This window comes from Camelus dromedarius, chromosome 16 (genome assembly GCF_036321535.1).
Source record: "Camelus dromedarius isolate mCamDro1 chromosome 16, mCamDro1.pat, whole genome shotgun sequence".
Classification (NCBI taxonomy): Eukaryota; Metazoa; Chordata; class Mammalia; order Artiodactyla; family Camelidae; genus Camelus; species Camelus dromedarius.
In genome coordinates this window covers 40,923,927-40,944,184 of record NC_087451.1, presented here as the reverse complement: position 1 = coordinate 40,944,184, position 20,258 = coordinate 40,923,927, and the positions used below count along the sequence as shown (strand labels likewise).

At 34.8% G+C, this 20,258-nt stretch overlaps 1 protein-coding gene across 3 annotated transcripts in view; it reads left to right on the top strand.

Annotated features, from left to right (window-relative positions):
* The window catches only part of TLK2 (tousled like kinase 2), a 101,514-nt gene that overhangs the window by 35,514 nt on the left and 45,742 nt on the right, over positions 1-20,258 (top strand). For 2 of the 3 annotated variants that reach the window (XM_031468832.2, XM_031468830.2), the window contains exons 4-7: positions 753-822; positions 1,828-1,871; positions 2,596-2,691; positions 11,860-12,027. In XM_031468832.2, the coding sequence (XP_031324692.1) occupies positions 753-822; positions 1,828-1,871; positions 2,596-2,691; positions 11,860-12,027 (378 nt within the window). The remainder of the gene's footprint in view (positions 1-752; positions 823-1,827; positions 1,872-2,595; positions 2,692-11,859; positions 12,028-20,258) is intronic. The other variant, XM_031468831.2, reaches the window with a different exon arrangement.

Sequence of the window (20,258 nt, the reverse complement as noted above, 5' to 3'; positions counted from 1 at the left end):
TGAATGACTCCCCTTTGAGTTGCATGCTGTTTGTGTAGTTGTGATGTGGCCCTAATAGGTTTTTATTATGATAATCATGTACGGGCATTATCTTTTAAAGTTTTGGCTTAGTTGCCATCAATAAAGGGTAGAAATTTGTAGTTGTAGCTGAATTGGCTTAGGCGCATTTGAATTTTAGCACTTGTCAGTACTTCAACACAGTGGGTCAGTGTGGCCTGGCAGACTTTGGTAACAAAATTTGAAGATTTATTTATTTGTTTTTTAAGGCAAATAGCCTGGCTGCGTGGATATGTAACTACCTACTTTGCACTTAGATGCAAAAACTTTCAAAAAATTAGAGCTAGTTGATTATACAGATTTTTTTCCTTTTTGGAAAAAAGGGATTGAATTTAAGCTCTTTTAAATTAGAAATATTTTAATAGCTACTGTCTGAGAGCCTATCGTATGCTAGATGGTTGTACTACATTTGTGCTTTATAAAATATCTTATTTAAGCTTTGCAGCAACCCTGATTTACAGATGAGTAAATTGAAGTTCTGACATTTTGAATAGTTTGTCAACAATGGTGTAGATGGTTTGACTCCAGATCCTGTACACTTTGCATGACCCTGCCCTAGAGCAGGACACTAGTTTAGGGCTTGTCCGTGCCAGTTAAGTCTTCTTATAGATTTGATATTTTGTACATACTGTCTGATTTTCATAATGTGAAAAATTTAACAAAATGCTAATTGTGATGTATATGGTATTTAACAGACTCCTGAGAAAAAACAGAATGACCAGCGAAACCGGAAAAGAAAAGCTGAACCATATGAAACTAGCCAAGGTAGTAGTAATTTCACACCAATAAAAATACTAAATTCTTATGTACTTAGAAAATTTCCAATCCATACTAAGTAATTAGTTTGTGTACAGGGATTCCTAACAAAGGAGATTTATATTCCTTAAGGGAATATCAGGCTGTTTATTATGGACTTGCCATTAGATACACACTTGACAAAACAGTGATAGTTCTTTGTGGACTCTGCTTTTCCATGCTGTAAGTTAACAGTCTTCTTGACACAGGTTTTAATTTAGATTAAGCATTTATTGTACAGAAAAGAGGTTACATTGCAGTTTTAACTGTCTTGCATTAGATCAGTGATTTGTTAATAATAGGCAAGCAGAAATGCTTTCATTTACATGGTTGTCCTTTTATCTCGTCTTCTTCAATGTCAATTATTTAGTTGAACATCAGTGCCCAGTGGAATAAATCTGTAAATATGATGGTCATAATGCCAGATTTCTTTTAATAATTAAAGAGACAATAAATGAAATGGAAGGACTTCGAAGAAAGTCCTAGCCTTTTTTTTTTTTTTTTTTTCATTTTTAAAATTTTTAATCTTCAAATCATTTTTTACTTTTTTGGGGAAAATCCTCCCAAAGTGAGAAGGCCTAAAGTTTTTTTTTTGTGAAATAGAATTAACCCTTTAGTTCTGATGAGTTTGTTTTGAATTCTTTGTTCTTAGTTGTGGGTGTGGATTATAGTTTAGTTTTATTTTGATTCAGAGTTGTAGCGTAAGTTTTGTTAGTGTACTTATAAAAGATTAGTGAATCTTAAATGAAAGCAGGCTCTCAAAAAATGTTTCATTGCTTACTTAGTCTTATTTTCTGGAGGAAATGGTCTCTGTTCTTAGGATACAGGTATTTTGACTAATATGTTAAAAGTAAAGTTGACACTTGAATTGATAACAGTATGTGCAGTTATTGAATACATAGTACATTTTAGTGAATGATGGTTTACTTGTGTGTGTTATTCGAAAAACTATACTTACTTTGGTTTCATTTTCAGGGAAAGGCACTCCTAGGGGACATAAAATTAGTGATTATTTTGAGGTAAGTTAAGTTTTTTGAAAAAAAAAAAACACAACTAGTGATTTTATAAAACCTAAATCCTTTCATTTAAGGCTTTAGAAAGCAGTATTTTGCCTTTGTGCTCTCCTCCCCTTCCTCCCCATCTTCATCAATCTAATGGTGCCCCATCTCTCTCTATAAGAGGAAATGGCTGCTGGCTTCCTAAATTTAAATTTGTTGATGATGTGTCTTGTCTGTGATGATATAAAAATTCACAAATGAGGTGATTTTTCTCTTGGTCAGACTAGGTTTCGTGTCTTACAAAGATTGAAGTGGAGTGGCTTGGACTCTTCTTTTGTCCTCTTCCCTTTAGTCCAGTGGAACCTGTAGTGAGCTCACTGACCCATCGTTAGTGGTTACTAAAGAAGACACTAACATCCACTGTACCACTGTATTCTTGCTTCGTGTATTTTGAGACAAGAAGGGAAAACATTCTTCTCTTATGTCCTTTCAAAACCATGTGTACTTTCAGCTTCCTAGCCATGTTTTCTTTATACCTTGGTATATTTCTGCTGGAGCTCCTCTTTAAATTCTCATTGAAAATTTAGTAGAATTTGGCTTACATGGCATTTTCTCTCTAGAATAAGATTTGTTGACTTAAAGGGGCCATATGTAATTAAGACCTGTTGTGTTAATCTTTTACTCTCCTTATCTGAAGCATAGTACTGTTGTGAATTATTCATATCCATTTTTCCCTGTTGGCCAGTTTGCTGGGGGAAGCGGGCCAGGAACCAGCCCTGGCAGAAGTGTTCCACCAGTTGCACGATCCTCACCGCAACATTCCTTATCCAATCCCTTACCGGTAAGCATTCACCTGGAGAAATTTGACACCTGTTCTAGGAGACAAGAAGCCCAGGAACACTCAAGCAAAGTTTCTCTTCCATTAATTACCCAAGGGGAATGAGGCATTAAGGAGAAACATTCATAGGACTGTCTATGAATCATTTAACTTAGATTCAAATCTGTATCAGTAAATTTACATTTTAAAAGAGCTAACCCTATTCTCCCAGTATAATAAATTACCTCTAGGCCTGCAGCTCAGTGTTCTGTCAAGGAAGTGATTTCCAGCTCAGACACTAGGTTTTTATCCTTGTCAGATTTATATGTTCCTGTAACTAAATTCCTTTAAAAAAAAAATTGGTCAGCTCCTGGCTTTTGAATTATTTTTAAGGCTCTCTCAGTGATGTAGCAGAGAAACTAATGCTACACGAATTTGGGATAGGTTTGTTTCCTGTGTATAAGTGAGGTCTGAAGCTCTTAACAATATTACGGTGTTAATAGTGGTTCTCAGCCAGGAATAGTTTGTCCCCTCAGAAGACATTTGGCAATGCTGAAATAATTTTTGGTTACTACTAGGGGGTGGGTGGAAGGCATTTAGTGGGCAGAGGCCAGGGATGCTGATAAACATCTTACAGTGCGCAGGATAGAGCCCACAACAAAGAATTATCCAGTCCAAAATGTCATTAGTGCCGAGGTTGAGAATCCCTGAGCGAGCTAATGCAAGATTTTGTGTTAATTTGCTTGAGTGCCTTTAGATAATTTGTGGATACCACATAAGAACTCTGTACTTAAGAGTGTTCAAGGGCAGCAGGGGGTCGAGGGATATAGCTCAGTGGTAGAGTACAGCTTGGCATGCATGAGGTCCTGGGTTCAATCCCCAGTACCTCCATAAAAAATAAAGAAATAAATAAAATAAACAAATAAATGAATAAACCTAATTACCTCCCCCACACACAAAAAATTTTTTTTTAATTTAAAAAAAAAAGAAGAATGTTCTGTCCACTGATGCCTCAGGTATTGCTGTGGGATCTTAAAGAAAAGGGAGAACAGGAGTTTTCATCCTAAGTGTCTGTTTAGGAAAGTTGCTTTTCTCTGCCTTGGCAGAGTTGGTTAATATTGCTCTTTTCCTAAGTGATTTAATGTTCTATATGGTTACAGTATTTTCAAATACACTTCTTGCCCTTCTCTGTTTCATAAAAACATGCATTCATTGGGTGGTTATAATTATTAAAGGACTTAGGAAAATGTATTCAACTTCAAGATTTTTGCTATTATTTTGTCGTCCTTGCTATGCTTAAAAATGTTAGAAATGTTTGATGTATAGATGTGTTTGGTTAGGTTGAGGTTTGTTAGATAACTTTTGAGGAGGCCCATGTCTTTATTTTTATTAACTTTTAAGCCAATTAAAGTTTTTTACATGTTAAATGAGATTGTAGAATTACCTATTTGGGACACATATGATTTGTAGAATTTTGTTGTCTGTTACTGTTTTCTTCCTGAAAAATATATTTTTTTCATTTGGTTTTTAGTAGTATGACTCCCCCCCTCCCCCCATCTATCATGTGTCCAATTTAAGTCATGTCTTATCTGAAGACAAAAGAGATGTATTCCATGGTCTCTAGATAGTTTTACCAGCTCTGTGAATGGTGGCTGGGCCTCATCAGTATTATGCAAATAAGTATATCTTAGGTGTTAAAATAGGAACCAAACCTTGTTTTCTTTTTCCATTGCACTTAGAACTCTGTGTCCTCCCTAATTAGATTCTGTCCTTCATGGTTATAATCACTGATTTATGTACACCCTTCAGTTCCCTTTCCCCACTCTCTGTCATACTTGCCTGAAAAAAAACCTGGCCCTGGTTAAATCTAATTTTTCACCTTTTCCTTGCCTGTGTCTAAGCAGCTCAGCATGGTTAGAGGAAAATACATATACCCTTGCTGACTGATCTCACTTTAAGTTCATGACCACTAACCCCATGAACCCTCTAGTTGTCTGCCAGTCCTATTATATTTCCATAGTTTGGTCCCTTTCCTAGGTGAGTATTACATATTTTTATCATTTCTTGCAAGCCTCCAGCAACACTTCCTTTCCGTTTACTATCTCAACTGATGATGGCTTTACTTTTTTATTTTACTGAGAAGATAGGAGCAATCAGAAGAGAACTTTTCACATGCTCCTACCCCATATCTACCAAGCTACTTGCATCATTATCCATATCTGCCTTTTAGGATGAATGAACTTGCCAGGCCTTTACTTGTGCTCTGGTCTCCCTGAAAATTACTTACCCAACTCTACTTGACAGTTCCACTTGTATAACTAAATGGACAGCATAAAAACATCCACAAAGGAACTCTTGCTCCCCTTTCACCAGCAGAACAACAGCAACAACAAACTGCTCTTTCTGCAGTCTGCTCTGTCCTGGTGAATGACAGTTTACTCTGTCCATTTTTTTCAGATCATAACCTCATACCCCATATCTAATCCATGGGTAAATTCTATTTTTTTTTTAATACCCAAATCTAACAACTTTTCTATTCTTTTAGTTCTCTGCATTAATCTCCAGAGTAGTCTCCCTATTTCTCCCTGTGTCTCACCTATTCAAATATAGTAGCCAAAGTGATTCTGTGAAAACATTAAGACAGATCATGGCACCCCTCTGCTCAGAATTGTCCAGTGGCTAGTCCAAACCGTTCTAGGCTTACATGGCCTAGATGCTCCTACATTATCCTTGCCTCCTCATCCACCTGACTCCATCTGCTCTCCCTCCCCCTCGTGCTGTTCCAGCCACAGTGGCCTCCTTGAAGTACCCCGAACACTGTGAAGCACTCTTTTGCTTCAGGGCCTTTGTACTCCCTATTCCCTCTTCCAGGGACAGCATGATTAGCAATCTCTTCATCAGGCTGTTACTCAAAAGTGACCTTATCAGAGAGATCTGTTCTGTCTAATTTCTTTAAATAACAGTCCCTCACACCTTGTAACTCTGTTCCTAATCCTGCTTTAATTCTTAGTTATTACCACCTGACGTAATATATTTAAATTTTGATATGTATTTAAATTTTTTCATTGATTCATATTTATAAATATGGAAGAGTATACATATAAGTCTACAGCTTAATGAATTTTCACAAACTATACCAGAAATCCTCCAGAAACCCCCTTATGCCCCACTACAGTAATAGCCTCCTTCCTGCCATTAGGAATAGCCACCATCTTGACTTCTAACAGCATAGATGAGTTTTTTCTGTTTTTGTACTTTGTATAAAAGGAATTATATAGTATATACTCTTGTGTCTGGCTTCTTTTATTCAACATTACTTTTGTGAGATTCATCCATATTGTGTGTTGTTGTAGATCATCATTGTTACTGGTGTGTGGTATAATTATAATATTTTTATTTAATAACTTACATATTTTAGTTTTTTTAGTTTTTGACTATACAGTTAATCTGTTGCCCATTTTCTCCTACCAGAGTGATAACCCCATGAGAGCAGGAATTTTGTTTTTGTTTATTGCTGGTTCCATCTCTCACAGTACTTAATTACCTAAGGTGTAATTGTTTTAACTACTTCCCCCAGTTGATATGGAAGAGATAATATCTTGTTCAGTTTTCAGGTGGGCACACAGTGGGTGCCCAAGACTGTTCACTGAAAGAGAAGAATGGATAAAGAATTACTTAAGCTTTTTTCCCCCAAGTGATTCTTTTATATTTTTTTGATAAATAGAAAATAGTAGGTAAAACATGAGCCTTTTGATGCAGGAGTTGGTGAACTACAGCCCACAGCTGGCAAGTTAAGAATGATTTTCAGATTTTTTTAAAGAGTTATAGAGAGAAAGGGGAATATGCCACAGAGACGACATATTGCCTAAAAAGCCTAAAATATTTCTGTCTGGCTCATCACAAAAAATGTTTCTGGGAAGTCATTATGCAGTTAACTCCATGTAATCACTGCTTAGCTCAGAAAGTAACATATTTCCGGCACCCTGGAAATCTGTGTGCTCTTCCCTGATCACAGCTACCTCCCTCCACCCTAGAAACAACCACAGTTCTAATTTTTGTGATTATTATTTGCTTTTCCTTATAGTGTGACCATGTATGTATCTCTAGACAAAATAATTTCGTCATTAAGTCAATTTTGTTAATCCTAGTGTTTAAATCTTCTGTATTCTGACTTTTGTCTGTTTGTTCTGTCACTAAGAGTAGGTATATTCATGACTCTCATGATTGTGGGAGTCGTTTGTTTCTTCCTATATTTATATTTTTGCTTTATGTGTTATTAAGTGATTCTCTTCATTTTTTGTGACTTTTTGCTCTAAATGCAGTTTATCTGATACTTAGCATATCTGCACCATTGTATGGTATAAATATTTCCATTTTTATACTATCAACTTTTCATTATTATGTTTTCAGTTATTATATTTTCACTATATGTTTCTGATAAATATATAGTTGAAATTTTTTTCTTTATTCAAAGATCTTTTTTTTAAACTTCCCTGTTTACATTTAATGTACTTATCATTGTATTGAGTTTAAATACACCATCTTTTAATGTATTTTCTATTTATTCTGCCTGTTACTATTTTTTTAATTTCTTGCTTTCATGGATTGAAAAAAAACTTATTTCATATTTTACTCCCCCACTAGTAGGTAGGTCCTGTGTGGTATTTCTCTTAGAAATTACCACAGGTATCTTTAATGTGCTGAAGTTTGATGTTAATAGTATCTTTACCCTCCTCCCAGATAAATGATAACCTCAGAATGTTGATTTCGTCTGCTACTGATTAGGTAGTGGTGGTGTATGTTTTTATTTTGCCCTTTTTAACCTCATAAAAAGTTGTTATTATTTTATACTGTCAGTGTTCATTTGGATCTGTTTATATACATACCCCTTCTCTTTGTACTTATTTCCTTTTTGCATATTACACCTTCTACTCTAGGGTCACGTTCTGCTCTCACTAGTCCTTTAGTATGCTTTAGTACAGTATGTATCTGCTGGGGGTTAACTCTCTAGGTTTTTATTTGCTGAAGTAACTATTTTGCTCTTGAAAGAGGTTTTTGCTGTGTATTTTATTTCTAGATTGGCTTTTTTTTTCTTTTAACACAAATGAATATATTATTACCATCTTTTGGTTCCTATTATTACTACTAAGAAAACAGCTTTCATTTACTTGTTACTTCTTTTGAAAGCATCTCCTCCCCTCCTCTCCCACCCCTGCTGCTTTTAACATTTTTGTCTGTGGTGTGCTGCAGTTTTACTATCATGCATCTTTTTATTTCTCTTGCTTGTGATTTGCTGGGCTTTTGGTATCTGAGGGTTGGTGTCTTATACCATTTCTAAATAATTATTTGCCGTTGTCTCTTCAGATACTATCTCAGCCCTGTTCTCTTTTTCTTCCTCCTGTAAAATTTAAATTGTCTCCCTTTATCGCTCTGCCTCTTCTTTTTTTTCTGTTTTCTTTCGGTCTCTGTATGCTCCATTCTGGATAGTTTCTTACCTTTCAGTTCCAAAATTTTCTGTTTTGTTATATCTAATTTGCCCCATCGAATTCTTAATTTTGTTATTTTATGTTCCCTACAGATATTTTCAAGCCTGCTTTTATTTTTTTAATCTAGCAGACATAGTTGTTTTATAATTTGTATCTGTTAATTCCGGTATTTCAAGTTTTTTGGTTTTTTTTTTTGAATCTTTTCTGCTATTTCTTCTTTTTCCTAGTTATTGCTCAGGGCTCTATTTCTTTTTTGCTTCATTATTTCGACCGCATGCTGCTCATTGTTCTTGAAAAATTATTTGTGAAATTTCTTTGAGATCTAGGATGAAGATATGTTCCTCCAGGGAGAATGTTTGTCTGTTTCTTTCAAGTGCCTAGAGATTCTACCAGTGCAATATTATATTACTACAAACTCCTGAGTTCATGGCTTGTATTTCTTTTGTTTGGTTTGCTTATTTTGTTTGTTTGAACCACCCAGGCAATATTGATACGGATTGTGTTAACATTTCTCAAGAAAAGTGTCCCCCCCCCCCCGTCCCCCCCCCCCCCCCCCCCGGGCGCAGAGCTAAGGCATCTCTGTTGCAGTTCCTTGAAGTGGGAGAAATTTTTCTTCTGGATTACATTTTCTGTGAGATTGTAGCCCTTTGGAAGTGCAGCATAAAGTGGGAAGGGTTTCTTACTGAACCCCCTACTCTGGATGGGTTTGCCCTGTGACTGTTCTCTTGACAACATGGTGCCCTGAAAGTGGAAATTCAAAATCTGTAGGTACTCTTAGGGCAAATGTGACTTTGGTGCTTCTTTACCTTTCTTGTGTTCCTAATTTCCCTTAGATTTTACTGTGACAGATCTCTACTATTTTACCAGCTTTTCTATACTTTTTTCCCGCAACTTTTCTATACTTTTAATATCTTTTTTTGGTCCTGTTTTTATGGTTGTTTTCTAGGGGAGGTTGGTACAAACATTCTAGCCTGCTGTATTAGATATATTTTAAAATCTTTAAGCCCTTGACAAATATTTATTGAATATATAACAATGATTTATTTTACTGTTGCAGCTTCAATGATACATTCTCCCAAGTAGTGAGAATAGTGTGAGTGGGTATCACAGGTGTTCTGGAGCCTGAATTAAACCATTTTATTCAGTGGGGTAGGAGTATTGGTCTTAAGGAGGTAGATTTAAAAAAAAATATTCTTTTGTTAGGATCATTTTTATTTTATTTTCTAAAATGAGAATGTTCATTTTCCCTAATAAAAGGGTACATGCTGATTATGAAAGTCTTAATTCAGAAGTGGTAAGATACAAAGTCCTCTCCAGAAGAACTGTTATTAGAGGGTTTAGTGGGCATATATGTTTATATGTATGTTCATACAGTACAGTTCCTCACTTCCATTGTATTAGTTTATTTAACCAATAGCCTCTAAGCATTTTGTATTCTATAAATAATGCTGTAATGAATGTCCTTGTATATACATCTGTGCTGTATGCATTTTTTCCCTTTGGAAAATTTCCAAAGTATAGCTCTTACGTCAAAAAATATGCTCAGTTTAAAATGTCATCACATAATTGTTAGCAGGTTATCAGCAGTTTGAGAGTCCCAGGTTTTACATAACCTTCTAATACTGAATTTTATCATTATAATCTTTGCCAATGAGAAGAATAACCTTGTTTTAACTTGCATTTCTTCATTAGTGATATTAGACATCTTTTCATATGTTTAATTGGCCTTTTGAATGTCTCTTAATGCTTGTTCAGTTCCTTTGCCTATTTATTTAATATAGTATTTGTTTTTTCTTACTGATGAGTAGGAGCACATTATTTATTAAGATTGTTAACTCATTGTCATTTACACTGTAAATACTTTTTGCCTGTTTGTAATTTGTCATTTAACTTTCACCATTCAAAAGTAAAAAAAAAAAAAACTGAAGTCAAATTTATTAATGTTTTTCTTTCATGACTTGCTGGTTTTGTCTTATTCTTAGATGTTCCTATATGGTTTGTATTTTTAATGTCATGTTTAAAAAGTCCTTTCCCACTAGAAAATCATAAAAAGATTTGTTTATATTTTCTTGTAATTTTTATGTATGATATAAGAAGGCAATCTGCTTTTCCTTTTTTTCTAATACAATGCAAATATCCTATTATCTTTGTAACAAGTTCCCACTAATTTGAAATGCACTTTAATAAATTATATATCCATATTGTATGGGTCTGTTTCTGAATTTTCTGTGCCACTGCTCAATCTGTCTGCTCTTGTACCAGTATTATACTGATTTAATTAATACTGCTTTGTAGTAAGTTTTAATAGCTAGTCAGGTTTCTCTGATATTCTTTATCAAAAATTATGTGACTAATTTTGATTATTTTTCCAAGTGAACCTCAGAATTAACTTGTGAAAATCCAGAAAAACAATCCCCCAAAAGAGAGCAAGAGAGAACCTAGATGATCACTGCACCACCACAACACTCTCTCTTGCAAAAAACAAAAACAAAAACAACCAGAAAGCCCTAAACATTGGCTTTTTGAGAAATTTGACATGTATAAAATTTGAATTCAGGATCATAGTACTGCTATTTAATTTGGGTAATATTTTATATTCATCAGTGAAGCTATGGTTTTTCTTTGTGTGTAATCTGCATGGTTCTTAAGTTTTCTTCTAAGTATTTTTATGGATATTTTGAATCTGCTTTTTCTTCTGTTACTACATGCTCTGATTATAATCAATTGTTGCTGATACATGGGGAAGTTAATGATTTTTGTATATTTATTTTATATTTGGCTGTCTTACTGAACTCTTATTTGTTATTTTCCAGTTGATTTGTTTGGTTTCCTTTGTGAATAGTTATATCATCCAAAAGTGACACTTTTTAAAATTTTCCAGTGTTTATATTCCTCTTATTTTTTCCTTATGATATTGGCTAAAACTTGTATGATACTGTTGAATGATTGTGATTTTAATGTGTTAATCCCTGTCTAGTTCCTAATTTTAGTGAAAATGTCTCTAGTATTATATATTTTTTTCTGAAAAAATACTAACAAAGTATTAAAAATGGATACTTCCAGTATTTTTTTTTTTAATGTTACCCAACAAGTGCAAATCTTTTTTGGCATCTAAAGGGAAGAATCTTGATTCCTCCCTCCCCCCACGTTAATGAATTACACTAGGAGACAGAATAATGAACCATCCTTACATTTTTATAATAAATCTACATAATTGCAGTGTGTTATTCTTTAGTGTACAATTGAACTTGTTTTACTTGTATTTACTTTAGATTTTCACATGTAGGTATATAGTATGGTAAGAGTAGAATTGAGAGCGAAATAAGCTCTACCTATAAAGTACGGGAGAGATGTCTTAATCTTCATTTACCTGGAGGATAGCAATAACATTTCCTTTGCAGAAATGAGGATATTATGAAGTTGTTTGTTGAACTCTACAAAGTAATTTGCAAATTCAGTGTTATGTAAATATAGAACCATTAAAATGTAATTTTATGGAATTTAAGATATTAACTCAGTTTTATAGATAGGTTACAATCCAGTGATAATGTTATTATGCTTTCCATATTTGCTTTCAGATATATGTGTATATATATTTTTAAATCTTTCTCATATCTAATGCTGTATTTTAATCTGTCACATGTTTTGGCAGCATCAGATTTTCTTTCTCCTGTAATTTCTGTGGTTTTTTTTTAATGTTTTCCAGCGGCGAGTAGAACAGCCCCTCTATGGTTTAGATGGCAGTGCTGCAAAGGAAGTATCGGAGGAGCAGTCTGGTCTGCCAACTCTGATGTCAGTGATGCTAGCAAAACCTCGGCTCGACACAGAGCAGCTGGCACAGAGGGGAGCTGGCCTCTGCTTCACTTTTGTTTCAGTGAGTACTAAGGCTAAGTTCTTGCAGATACTTGTTGCCCTGGGGCTCTGTGGTGAAGTTTGAGTAACTATTTTGGTAGAGAGATGATGATTTCTAACTCTGTGTTACTTCTAAAGGTATGTGCTTTAACTCTCAGACCCTTGGTTCAAGGGGAGAGAGACTGTTCCGTCAGTCTGAGCGTACCATGGGAAGGAAAACACAATCTTAGGTTGCCAAAAAGAAAAAAAATACTGGTCAAATTCCATTACAAGTAAAAATAAAATCTCTGAACTCCAGCCATCACTTATTTAAAGCAGTATTCAGGTCAATAAAATTTTAGTGTGGGGGCAGGCATTCTGTAGCATGCTTACCAGTCATTTCCCCCAGGTGGTATTTGGGCAACCTACACGCTTGCCTTCTTTCACCTCTTCAGAGTGTTGGTACAGTTACTTTTTCCAGGAATTTTTGGCTGCCTGTTGGCTCCTTTCAGCTCATGTCTGTCTTCTTCCTTGAAGAACAAGAATTTGATCATTATAAAAATTTGACCTAATTTTTTATTTTCAAGACTAATGCAGTTTGGCTTAAAAGTTGTTGCATTTCTTGGTTTCTGTGCCCTACCAAGTACCTATTTGTTGCCAAGGATGGTATAAAGCAAGAGAAGTCCCCATTTTTGGGAGCATCATTCAGAGCTAAAAGTCACCATTGATTCAGATTTCTTTCCCTCTTAGTGGTTCATTTTATCCAGTAATAATCTGTTTCTTTTTTATTTGCTTTGTGGGTTCTGAGTCATTAACCCACATGCAATTGTATTTTTAAAAAGGGCTGTAAAATAGTGGTGTCTAAAGGAAAGGAAATAAAAATAACAAAATAATTAGGTAGAGACCATTGTCCATTACTTGGACTCCCTTCGTTCCTTCCTCCCTCCTTCCCTCCTTCCCTCCTTCCCTTCCTCCCTTCCTCCCTTCCGTCCCTCGTCCCTCTCTCCCTGCCTCCTTCCCTTCCTTAAAATAACACCCATTCCTCACAGTTCTCTAAGTTTGGGGGTCATCTGAGCAATAGAGGAATAGAGAACTAATATGCATGGCTTTATCCTCTTTTTTTTTTCCCTCACATTCTACAACTAATCTATCAGAAGATCTTACTGTCTCTACTTACATATCCAGAATCTGATCATCTCTCACCATCTCCACTGCCACCATGCTGGCCCATTATCTCTCTGCTTTGCTTATCTATTATTGCTTTCCCTCAAGAAAGGGTAACACAGCTTTTAAAAAATGTACAGATTTTTTTTTAAACATCAAAGGAATGGATAAACTTCTTGTATGAAGACAGTATAAATTTATGCTTGGGTGGCAAAGGAAATAGAACATAAAATGGGAGAATTGACCAGTACAGTATTTTGGGTGGGCCTGATAGCAGTATGGAATAGTTTGTATGAAAATACAGTAGTATTGTTTTAGAGACTTTGTGTAACTATGTATGCGTGTATTTCATTGTGTGACAGGCATACAGTCAAGTACACAGGATTTTAATTAGCAAGAACTCGTTCCCCTAATGCAAGCCTTCCGTAAAAGGTATGGGCGCATGCAGGCTGGTGGCAGGGTGCACGTGAAGGACAGCCACCTGCTCAGTCCTGTCAGCTAGTCCTCAGGCTGTCAGAGGAGTTGCAGGTGCTATGGTCAGATTGTTCTCATGTGAAAGAGTGATGGCAAAGGAGTGAAAGAATGATCATGTCTGAAGAGGAAACATGGAAAAAACCAAAGGCCTCAAAGCTTTGGTGTAGTTCTGTTTCTCTTTGCTTCTCTGCAGTTCCAACCAGGATGTAAACATAGTAATATAAAGAAAGAAAAAAGCAAAAGAGTTAACATTAATATACAACAAATGTTGTTAATTAATAGATAAAGACAAGCAATTTCCTTTAAAAAAATAAAAGGCAAAGACTATGAACAGGCAAAGTTTACTGGTGGAAAAAAAGACAAATGACTAATAACATGAAAAAATGGTTAACTTCAGCCGTAGAGAAATGCAGAATAAAACAAGACAACTTTTTTGACTTATCAAATTGGCAAAGGATTAATAAATTTGTAATTCTCAGTGCAGGTAATAGTTTAGATATACACACAGTTTTATACTGACTGAAACTTGGTACAGTGTATCTCAGTGTTACGTTTATATATCCTTGGGTCCAAAAATTCCATTCCCATAAAACTACACAGATGTTAATTATACTGTTTATAAATTGCAAAAATCTGGAAGCAGTGTCTCTCCACCACTGTTTCAAAGGAACTTAGAAAAGGAAATCTGTGATGACCTACATGTTGCTAAATCCAATCATCAGTTCTTAGAACTTACTCAGCGTAATTCAGTTGAGTGCTCCCTTCTCCAAGCACTCCCTTCTCCAAGGCTTCTATTCTTTGGTTCTTACTCATTTCCCAGATCTCTAAACATTGCAGTGCCCCAGGGCTCAGTCTTCAGATCTCTTGTCTATCTTCATTCTCTCATTTAGTTTCTTTGTTTCAGTTGTCACCCATATGCAGAGGACTTCCAAATTTGTATCTCCAACCCAGAGCCCTGCCCTGAATTCTGGACCTAAGTAGTCAGTTGCCTCTAGGAATGGTCTCTATCATATCAATTTTAACATGTCCAAAACTAAATTCTTCATTTTGTTCCCCAACTCCAAATCTCCATTTCTTCCACATCTCACTTATTGTGAACTCTCTCCTAATTGTTTAAAAACCTTGGAGTCGTTCTTGTCTTTAGTCTGTACTCCAATCCCAAATCCCATTAGCAAGCCTTACTAATTTTACTTCCAGAATATGTTCAGAATCCTGTCATTTCCAACCCTCTTTACTACTACCACTAAATCTGGACTATTGTCTCCTATTGAGATAATGGGGGTAGCTGCCTAGCTGGACTCTGCTTTTGCCTCTGTTTTCTTTTAATCTATTCTCAATAGATCAGAGTGATCCCATTTAAGCATAAGTCTAGTTTTGCCACTCCCCTACTCAGAAGTTTTTAAAATGGCACATAAGGCCCTGCATGGTCTGTTTCTCACCACGTTGACATCTTTTACTACTATCTGCCTTCCTCACCAGGTTGCATCCACATTGGCTACCTTTCTTCCTCAATACTATACTGTCACCTCTGGGCCTTTGCACTTGCTGTTGTCTTTACCTTAACATTCTTCCTCCAGATTTCAGCATGCCTTGGTCTCTCAATTCTCTTCTCGTCTCTGCTTAAATTTACCCTATTTAGAGCAGCCTACCCTGACTACACTGTATAAAATATCACTCCTTCCTCCCTCTTCCACCATATACACCTTATGTAGCTCCTGTGCCCTACTTTGTTCTTCATCTTAGTCTTACCACCAGCTGGCCTGCTACAATTGACTTCTTTGTCAGACTCCCCAGCCCCACCCTGCCCACCCTCCATTGGAATGTAATCTCCATCAGGTCAAGGACTTTGTTTTGTTCACTTCTTTATCTTCAGTGTCTGAACAGGATCTGCTCTCATAGACACTCAGTGTAATTATATGTCATATGAATTAATAAAAGCATCTTTCACATAAGGACTAGTTAAATTAAAAAAATATATATATACAATGGAATGCTCTACAGTAGATCAAATAAGTGAGACAGATATATATATGCTAACAGTGAAAAATCTATGGATAAGTATTGACAAATAAAAACAAGTGGCAGAATATGAGTTTGATCCTTTATATGTTTAGAATCATATTGTTATATAATTTTACATAGTTTAACATAGGAAATTTGATTTTTAAAATTATGGATATGTAATTTTCTAAATTTTAAGAATAATGCATGTACATGGCCCATAAAAAATTGAAGTGATGAAGAGTAAAATTCTTTCCTTTGCATCATTCAGACAGATAACCACTGTTAAGTTTCAGATTTTCTACTGATAACCATTTTAACTTTAAATAATTTATCCCTTATGTAGTCAACTTTTAACTTCAATTTATTTACTCCCCATTGTAAGAGTTGAGTTTAACATACTCATAACGATCACCCAGCTTCCTTTTTCATCTTTCAGTTTTTAATTATTATTACACTGTAAGTGTGTGATATTTATTTTGTTATTTTAACTATAATAGAGTTGTTTCTGCTTAATAAATTATTCTAAAACTTGAAAACACTCCGTGAACATTTACAATATTATGATTGTTTCATTATTAGACATTGTAAAACCAAGTGATTTTATTGGATTCATTGAGAGGAGAAAAAATAGTCCTAGTCACTGAATTAGTTTTAATTGAATGAGGCAGTTCTTCTTGTCAGGATCTACCAGATTTTTTAAAAAAATACGTGATCTGTTATTTCCTTGAAAGCTACATCCTTTTTTTAATTTAAATATAGTTGATTTACAATGTTGTGTTAGTTTCTGATGTAGAGCACAGTGATTCATTCGTACACATACATATTCTTTTTCATAGTCTTCTTCATTGTAGGTTATTACAAGCTGTTGAATATAGTTCCTTGTGCTGTACAGTAGAACTGTTTTTTTTATCTATTTTGTGTGTATATTAGTTTGTATCTGCTAATCCCAAACTCCTAATTTGTTCCTCCCCCTCATTGTTTCCCTTTGGTAACCATAAATTTGTTTTCTATGCCTGTGAGTCTGTTTCTATTTTGTAAATAAGTTAATTTGTGTCACTTTTTAAGATTCCACATATAAGTGATATCATATGATATTTGTCTTTCTCTGTCTGACTTACTTCATGTAGTATGATAATCTATAGTTCCAGCCATGTTGCTGCAAATGGCATTGTTTCATTCTTTTCTACCACTGAGTAGTATTCCATTGTATGTGTGTGTGTGTGTGTGTGTGTTTGTATACACCTAGACTTCTTTATCCAGTCATCTTTCAGTGGACATTTAGGTTGTTTCCATGTCTTGGCTGTTGTAAATAGTGCTGCTGTGAACATTGGGGTGTGTGTATCTTTTCAAATTAGAGTTTTCTCCAGATATATACCCTGGAGTAGGATTGCTGGATTATGTGGCAATAAAAAAAAAAAAAAAAGCAGAACACCTAATTACCTCCTCCACAACAAAATAAATAAATTAAAAAAATTTTTTTAAAGTAGGGAGTAATAGCTATATCAAATAGTGACAAATAGCTTTCTCTTTTTTGATTATCACTATGGCCTCATGAATTTTCATGGATATATACCAGTAAATATAGTCATTCATTTTGGTGCTCAGTTGGTCACAGCTTTATTTATCCCTTTCATCAGTGATGGACATTGGGGTTGTTTCCACTTTCTGGTTATTATGAATAGTATTGCTATGAGTATTCATGTACTGGTTTTAGTATAGGCGTACAATTTTATTTCTTTGGGATATGTACTGAAGAGTGGAATCGCTGGGTTATATGGGAGCTGTTTTTGAGAAACTGCCAAACTGTTTTCCAAAACAGGTGCACCATTTTATGAACCCAGCAGCAGTATGTGAGGGTTTTCCACATCCTTGTCAACACTTATTTGTTTATAGCCATCCTAGTGAATGTGAAATGATACCTCACTGTGATTTTGATTTGCATTTCCTTATACTAATTATACTGAGCATTTTTTTTTTGTTTGATTATGTCCATTTGTTTATATTCTTTGGAGAAATAGCTATATAAGTCTTTTGACCATTTTTTAATTGGGCATTTGTCTTTTTATTGTTGAGTTGTAGGAGTTGTATTGTGGATATCAGACCCTTATCAAATATATGATTTACAAATAATTTTCTTCTGTGGGTTGTTGTTTTACTTTCCTGAAGGTGTCTTTTGAAGTATAACAGTTTCGAATTTTGAGTAAGTCCAATTTATCTAGTTTTTCTTTTGTTGCTTTTGCTTTTAGTGTTACACTAAGAAGGCTTTATCTTACATAAGGTCATGAAAATCTACTATTGTACTTTGTTCTAAGTGTCCTTTTAGCTTTTATATTTAGGTCTGTGATCTACTTTGTGTTAATTTTTGTGTATAGTGTGAGGAAGGGGTCCAACTTTATTCTTTTGCATTTGAATATCTAGTTGTCCCAGCACCATATGTTTGAAAAATTGTTCTTTCTCCGTTAAGTTGTCCTGGCACCCTTGTCAAAAATCAGTTGACTGTAAATGTAAGGAGTTTATTTCTGGACCCAGTTCTTCTCCATTGATCTATATACTTGTCCTTATGCCAGTACCACAATTGTCTTAATTACTGCAGCTTTGTAGTAATTAAGTTTTCAAATCAGAAAGTGTGATTCCTCCAACTTTGTTCTTTTTCAAGATTGTTTTGACTGTGGGATCACTTCCATTTCCATGTAAGTTTTAGGATCAGCTCTTCAGTTTCTGTAAACAGACCAGATAGAATTTATAGCAATTGTGCTGACTCCGTAGATTAATTTGGGGAGTATTGCCCTCTTAAAAATACTGTCTTCTAGTCCATGAATGTATCTTTCCGTTTATTTTAGGTGTCTTTAGTTTCTTTTACTAAGGTTTATAATTTTCAATGTGCAGATTTTGCCCTTGTTTTGTTCAAATTATTTCTAAGAATTTATTTTTTGATGCTATTACAAATAGGTTTCTTAATTTTATTTTCATTGCTCATTGCTAGAGTATAGAAATACAATTAATTTTTATTTATTGATATTGTATCTTGCAGTTTTATTAAGCTTGTGTTTTACTTCTGAAGCTTTTTTATAGGACTTCCTGTATAAAAAATTATGTCATTGATGAATAGAGACAGTTTTACTTTTTTTTCCAATTCGGATGCCTTTTGTTTTATTTTCTTCTAATTCCCCTGCTAGACCCTCTACTACAGTGTTGAATAAAAGTGGTTCAAGTGGACACTCTTGTCTTGTTCCTGATCTCAGGGGGAAAGCATGTGATCTTTTATAGTAAGTATTATGTTAGCTGTATGTTTTTTAGAGATGGCCTTTTTGGGGATTGAGAAAGCTCCTTTCTATTCTGAGTTTGTTGAGTGTATTTATGAAAGGATATTGGATGCTTTTTCTTCATCTGTTGAGATGATCATATGGTATTGTTGTGCTTGAAGTTTATATACTATTTATCTTCTTATGTTGTCATATCATAGGCCCTTTCACTTTTAAAACTTATATTTTTATCTCGGAGAAACTTTTTTTATTGTTCTTTGATTATTTCTTTCCTTTTGTTCTTTTCCTCTGGAAAGCCTTTTGGATAGTTTTGGAACCTCTTGCTGTTCGTGTTTCTTAATTTTTGTGTTTCATTTGACTTTTTAAAATCTTTTCTGGGAGATTTTCTTGACATTGTCTTCCAGATTTTCTGTATTCAGTAACTATTATGTCCATTTTGTTATTTAGCTTATCCGGTTTTTAAAACTTTGATAACCTTATTTTGTCATTTATTTTTCATGTTCTTTGGTGCTTTTTCATTTTCATTTTGACCTTCTCTGAACATTATTTTTAAAGTTGTTTTTATATGAATTGTCTGTTTTCTCTTAGATCAGGTTTCGCTTTCTCATGTTGGATCTTTTCCTTTTGTGCTGTTGGTTTTCCTGAAAATGTGTATTTAGCTTTAGTTGAATGCAGTACTGTTAGGTTGATTTAACATGGTTTGTTGGCATGGATTTTTCCCTGCAGTAGCTAGTATTGCTTCCCAAATAACTCACCATTCGAGGAGTGAGGGGCAGCTTTTATCTCTCTATAAGTATCTGGAAAATTCTAGGCAGAAAGACCAACCCCTCTACAGATGTGGAAATAAAGAGGGCTTAGTTTTGATAGGTAAACAGTTTCACTCTTTGTGGCATATTCCATTTCTTCCTCCATTATGTCAGTTGTGGAAGGCAGGGGTACTGTACTTTGCTTTTTTTCCTCGAGACATAGTATTCACAGCAGGAGCCCTCTCCCTGGACCCACTTACTTTTCATTTTTAAATATTTACATTAAAAAAATTATTCTTATTTAAGAGGTCAGTTAATGTGCATTACCCTTGGGTCAGAAGCAGTCGTATTCAGGACCCTCATTATGCAAAGGGGGAGATCAAGAGGGACCCTATTGGGTTGTATAGATTTTGAATGTCTGATAATTGTCCCATGGGTCCCTCCTGGTTTTTCTGTACACATAAATCTGAGTGTGGAGCTTTGTAGGAGCTCCCTTGAAAAGACCCAGCCTGTTTTACCGCTAATGTTTTCAGCTGTGAATTTCTTTATTTTGCTTTCTCTATCAATCTGATCCCAACTGCTTTTGAATGTTTCTTAAAATTCTCAACTTTTAGAAATTTCTG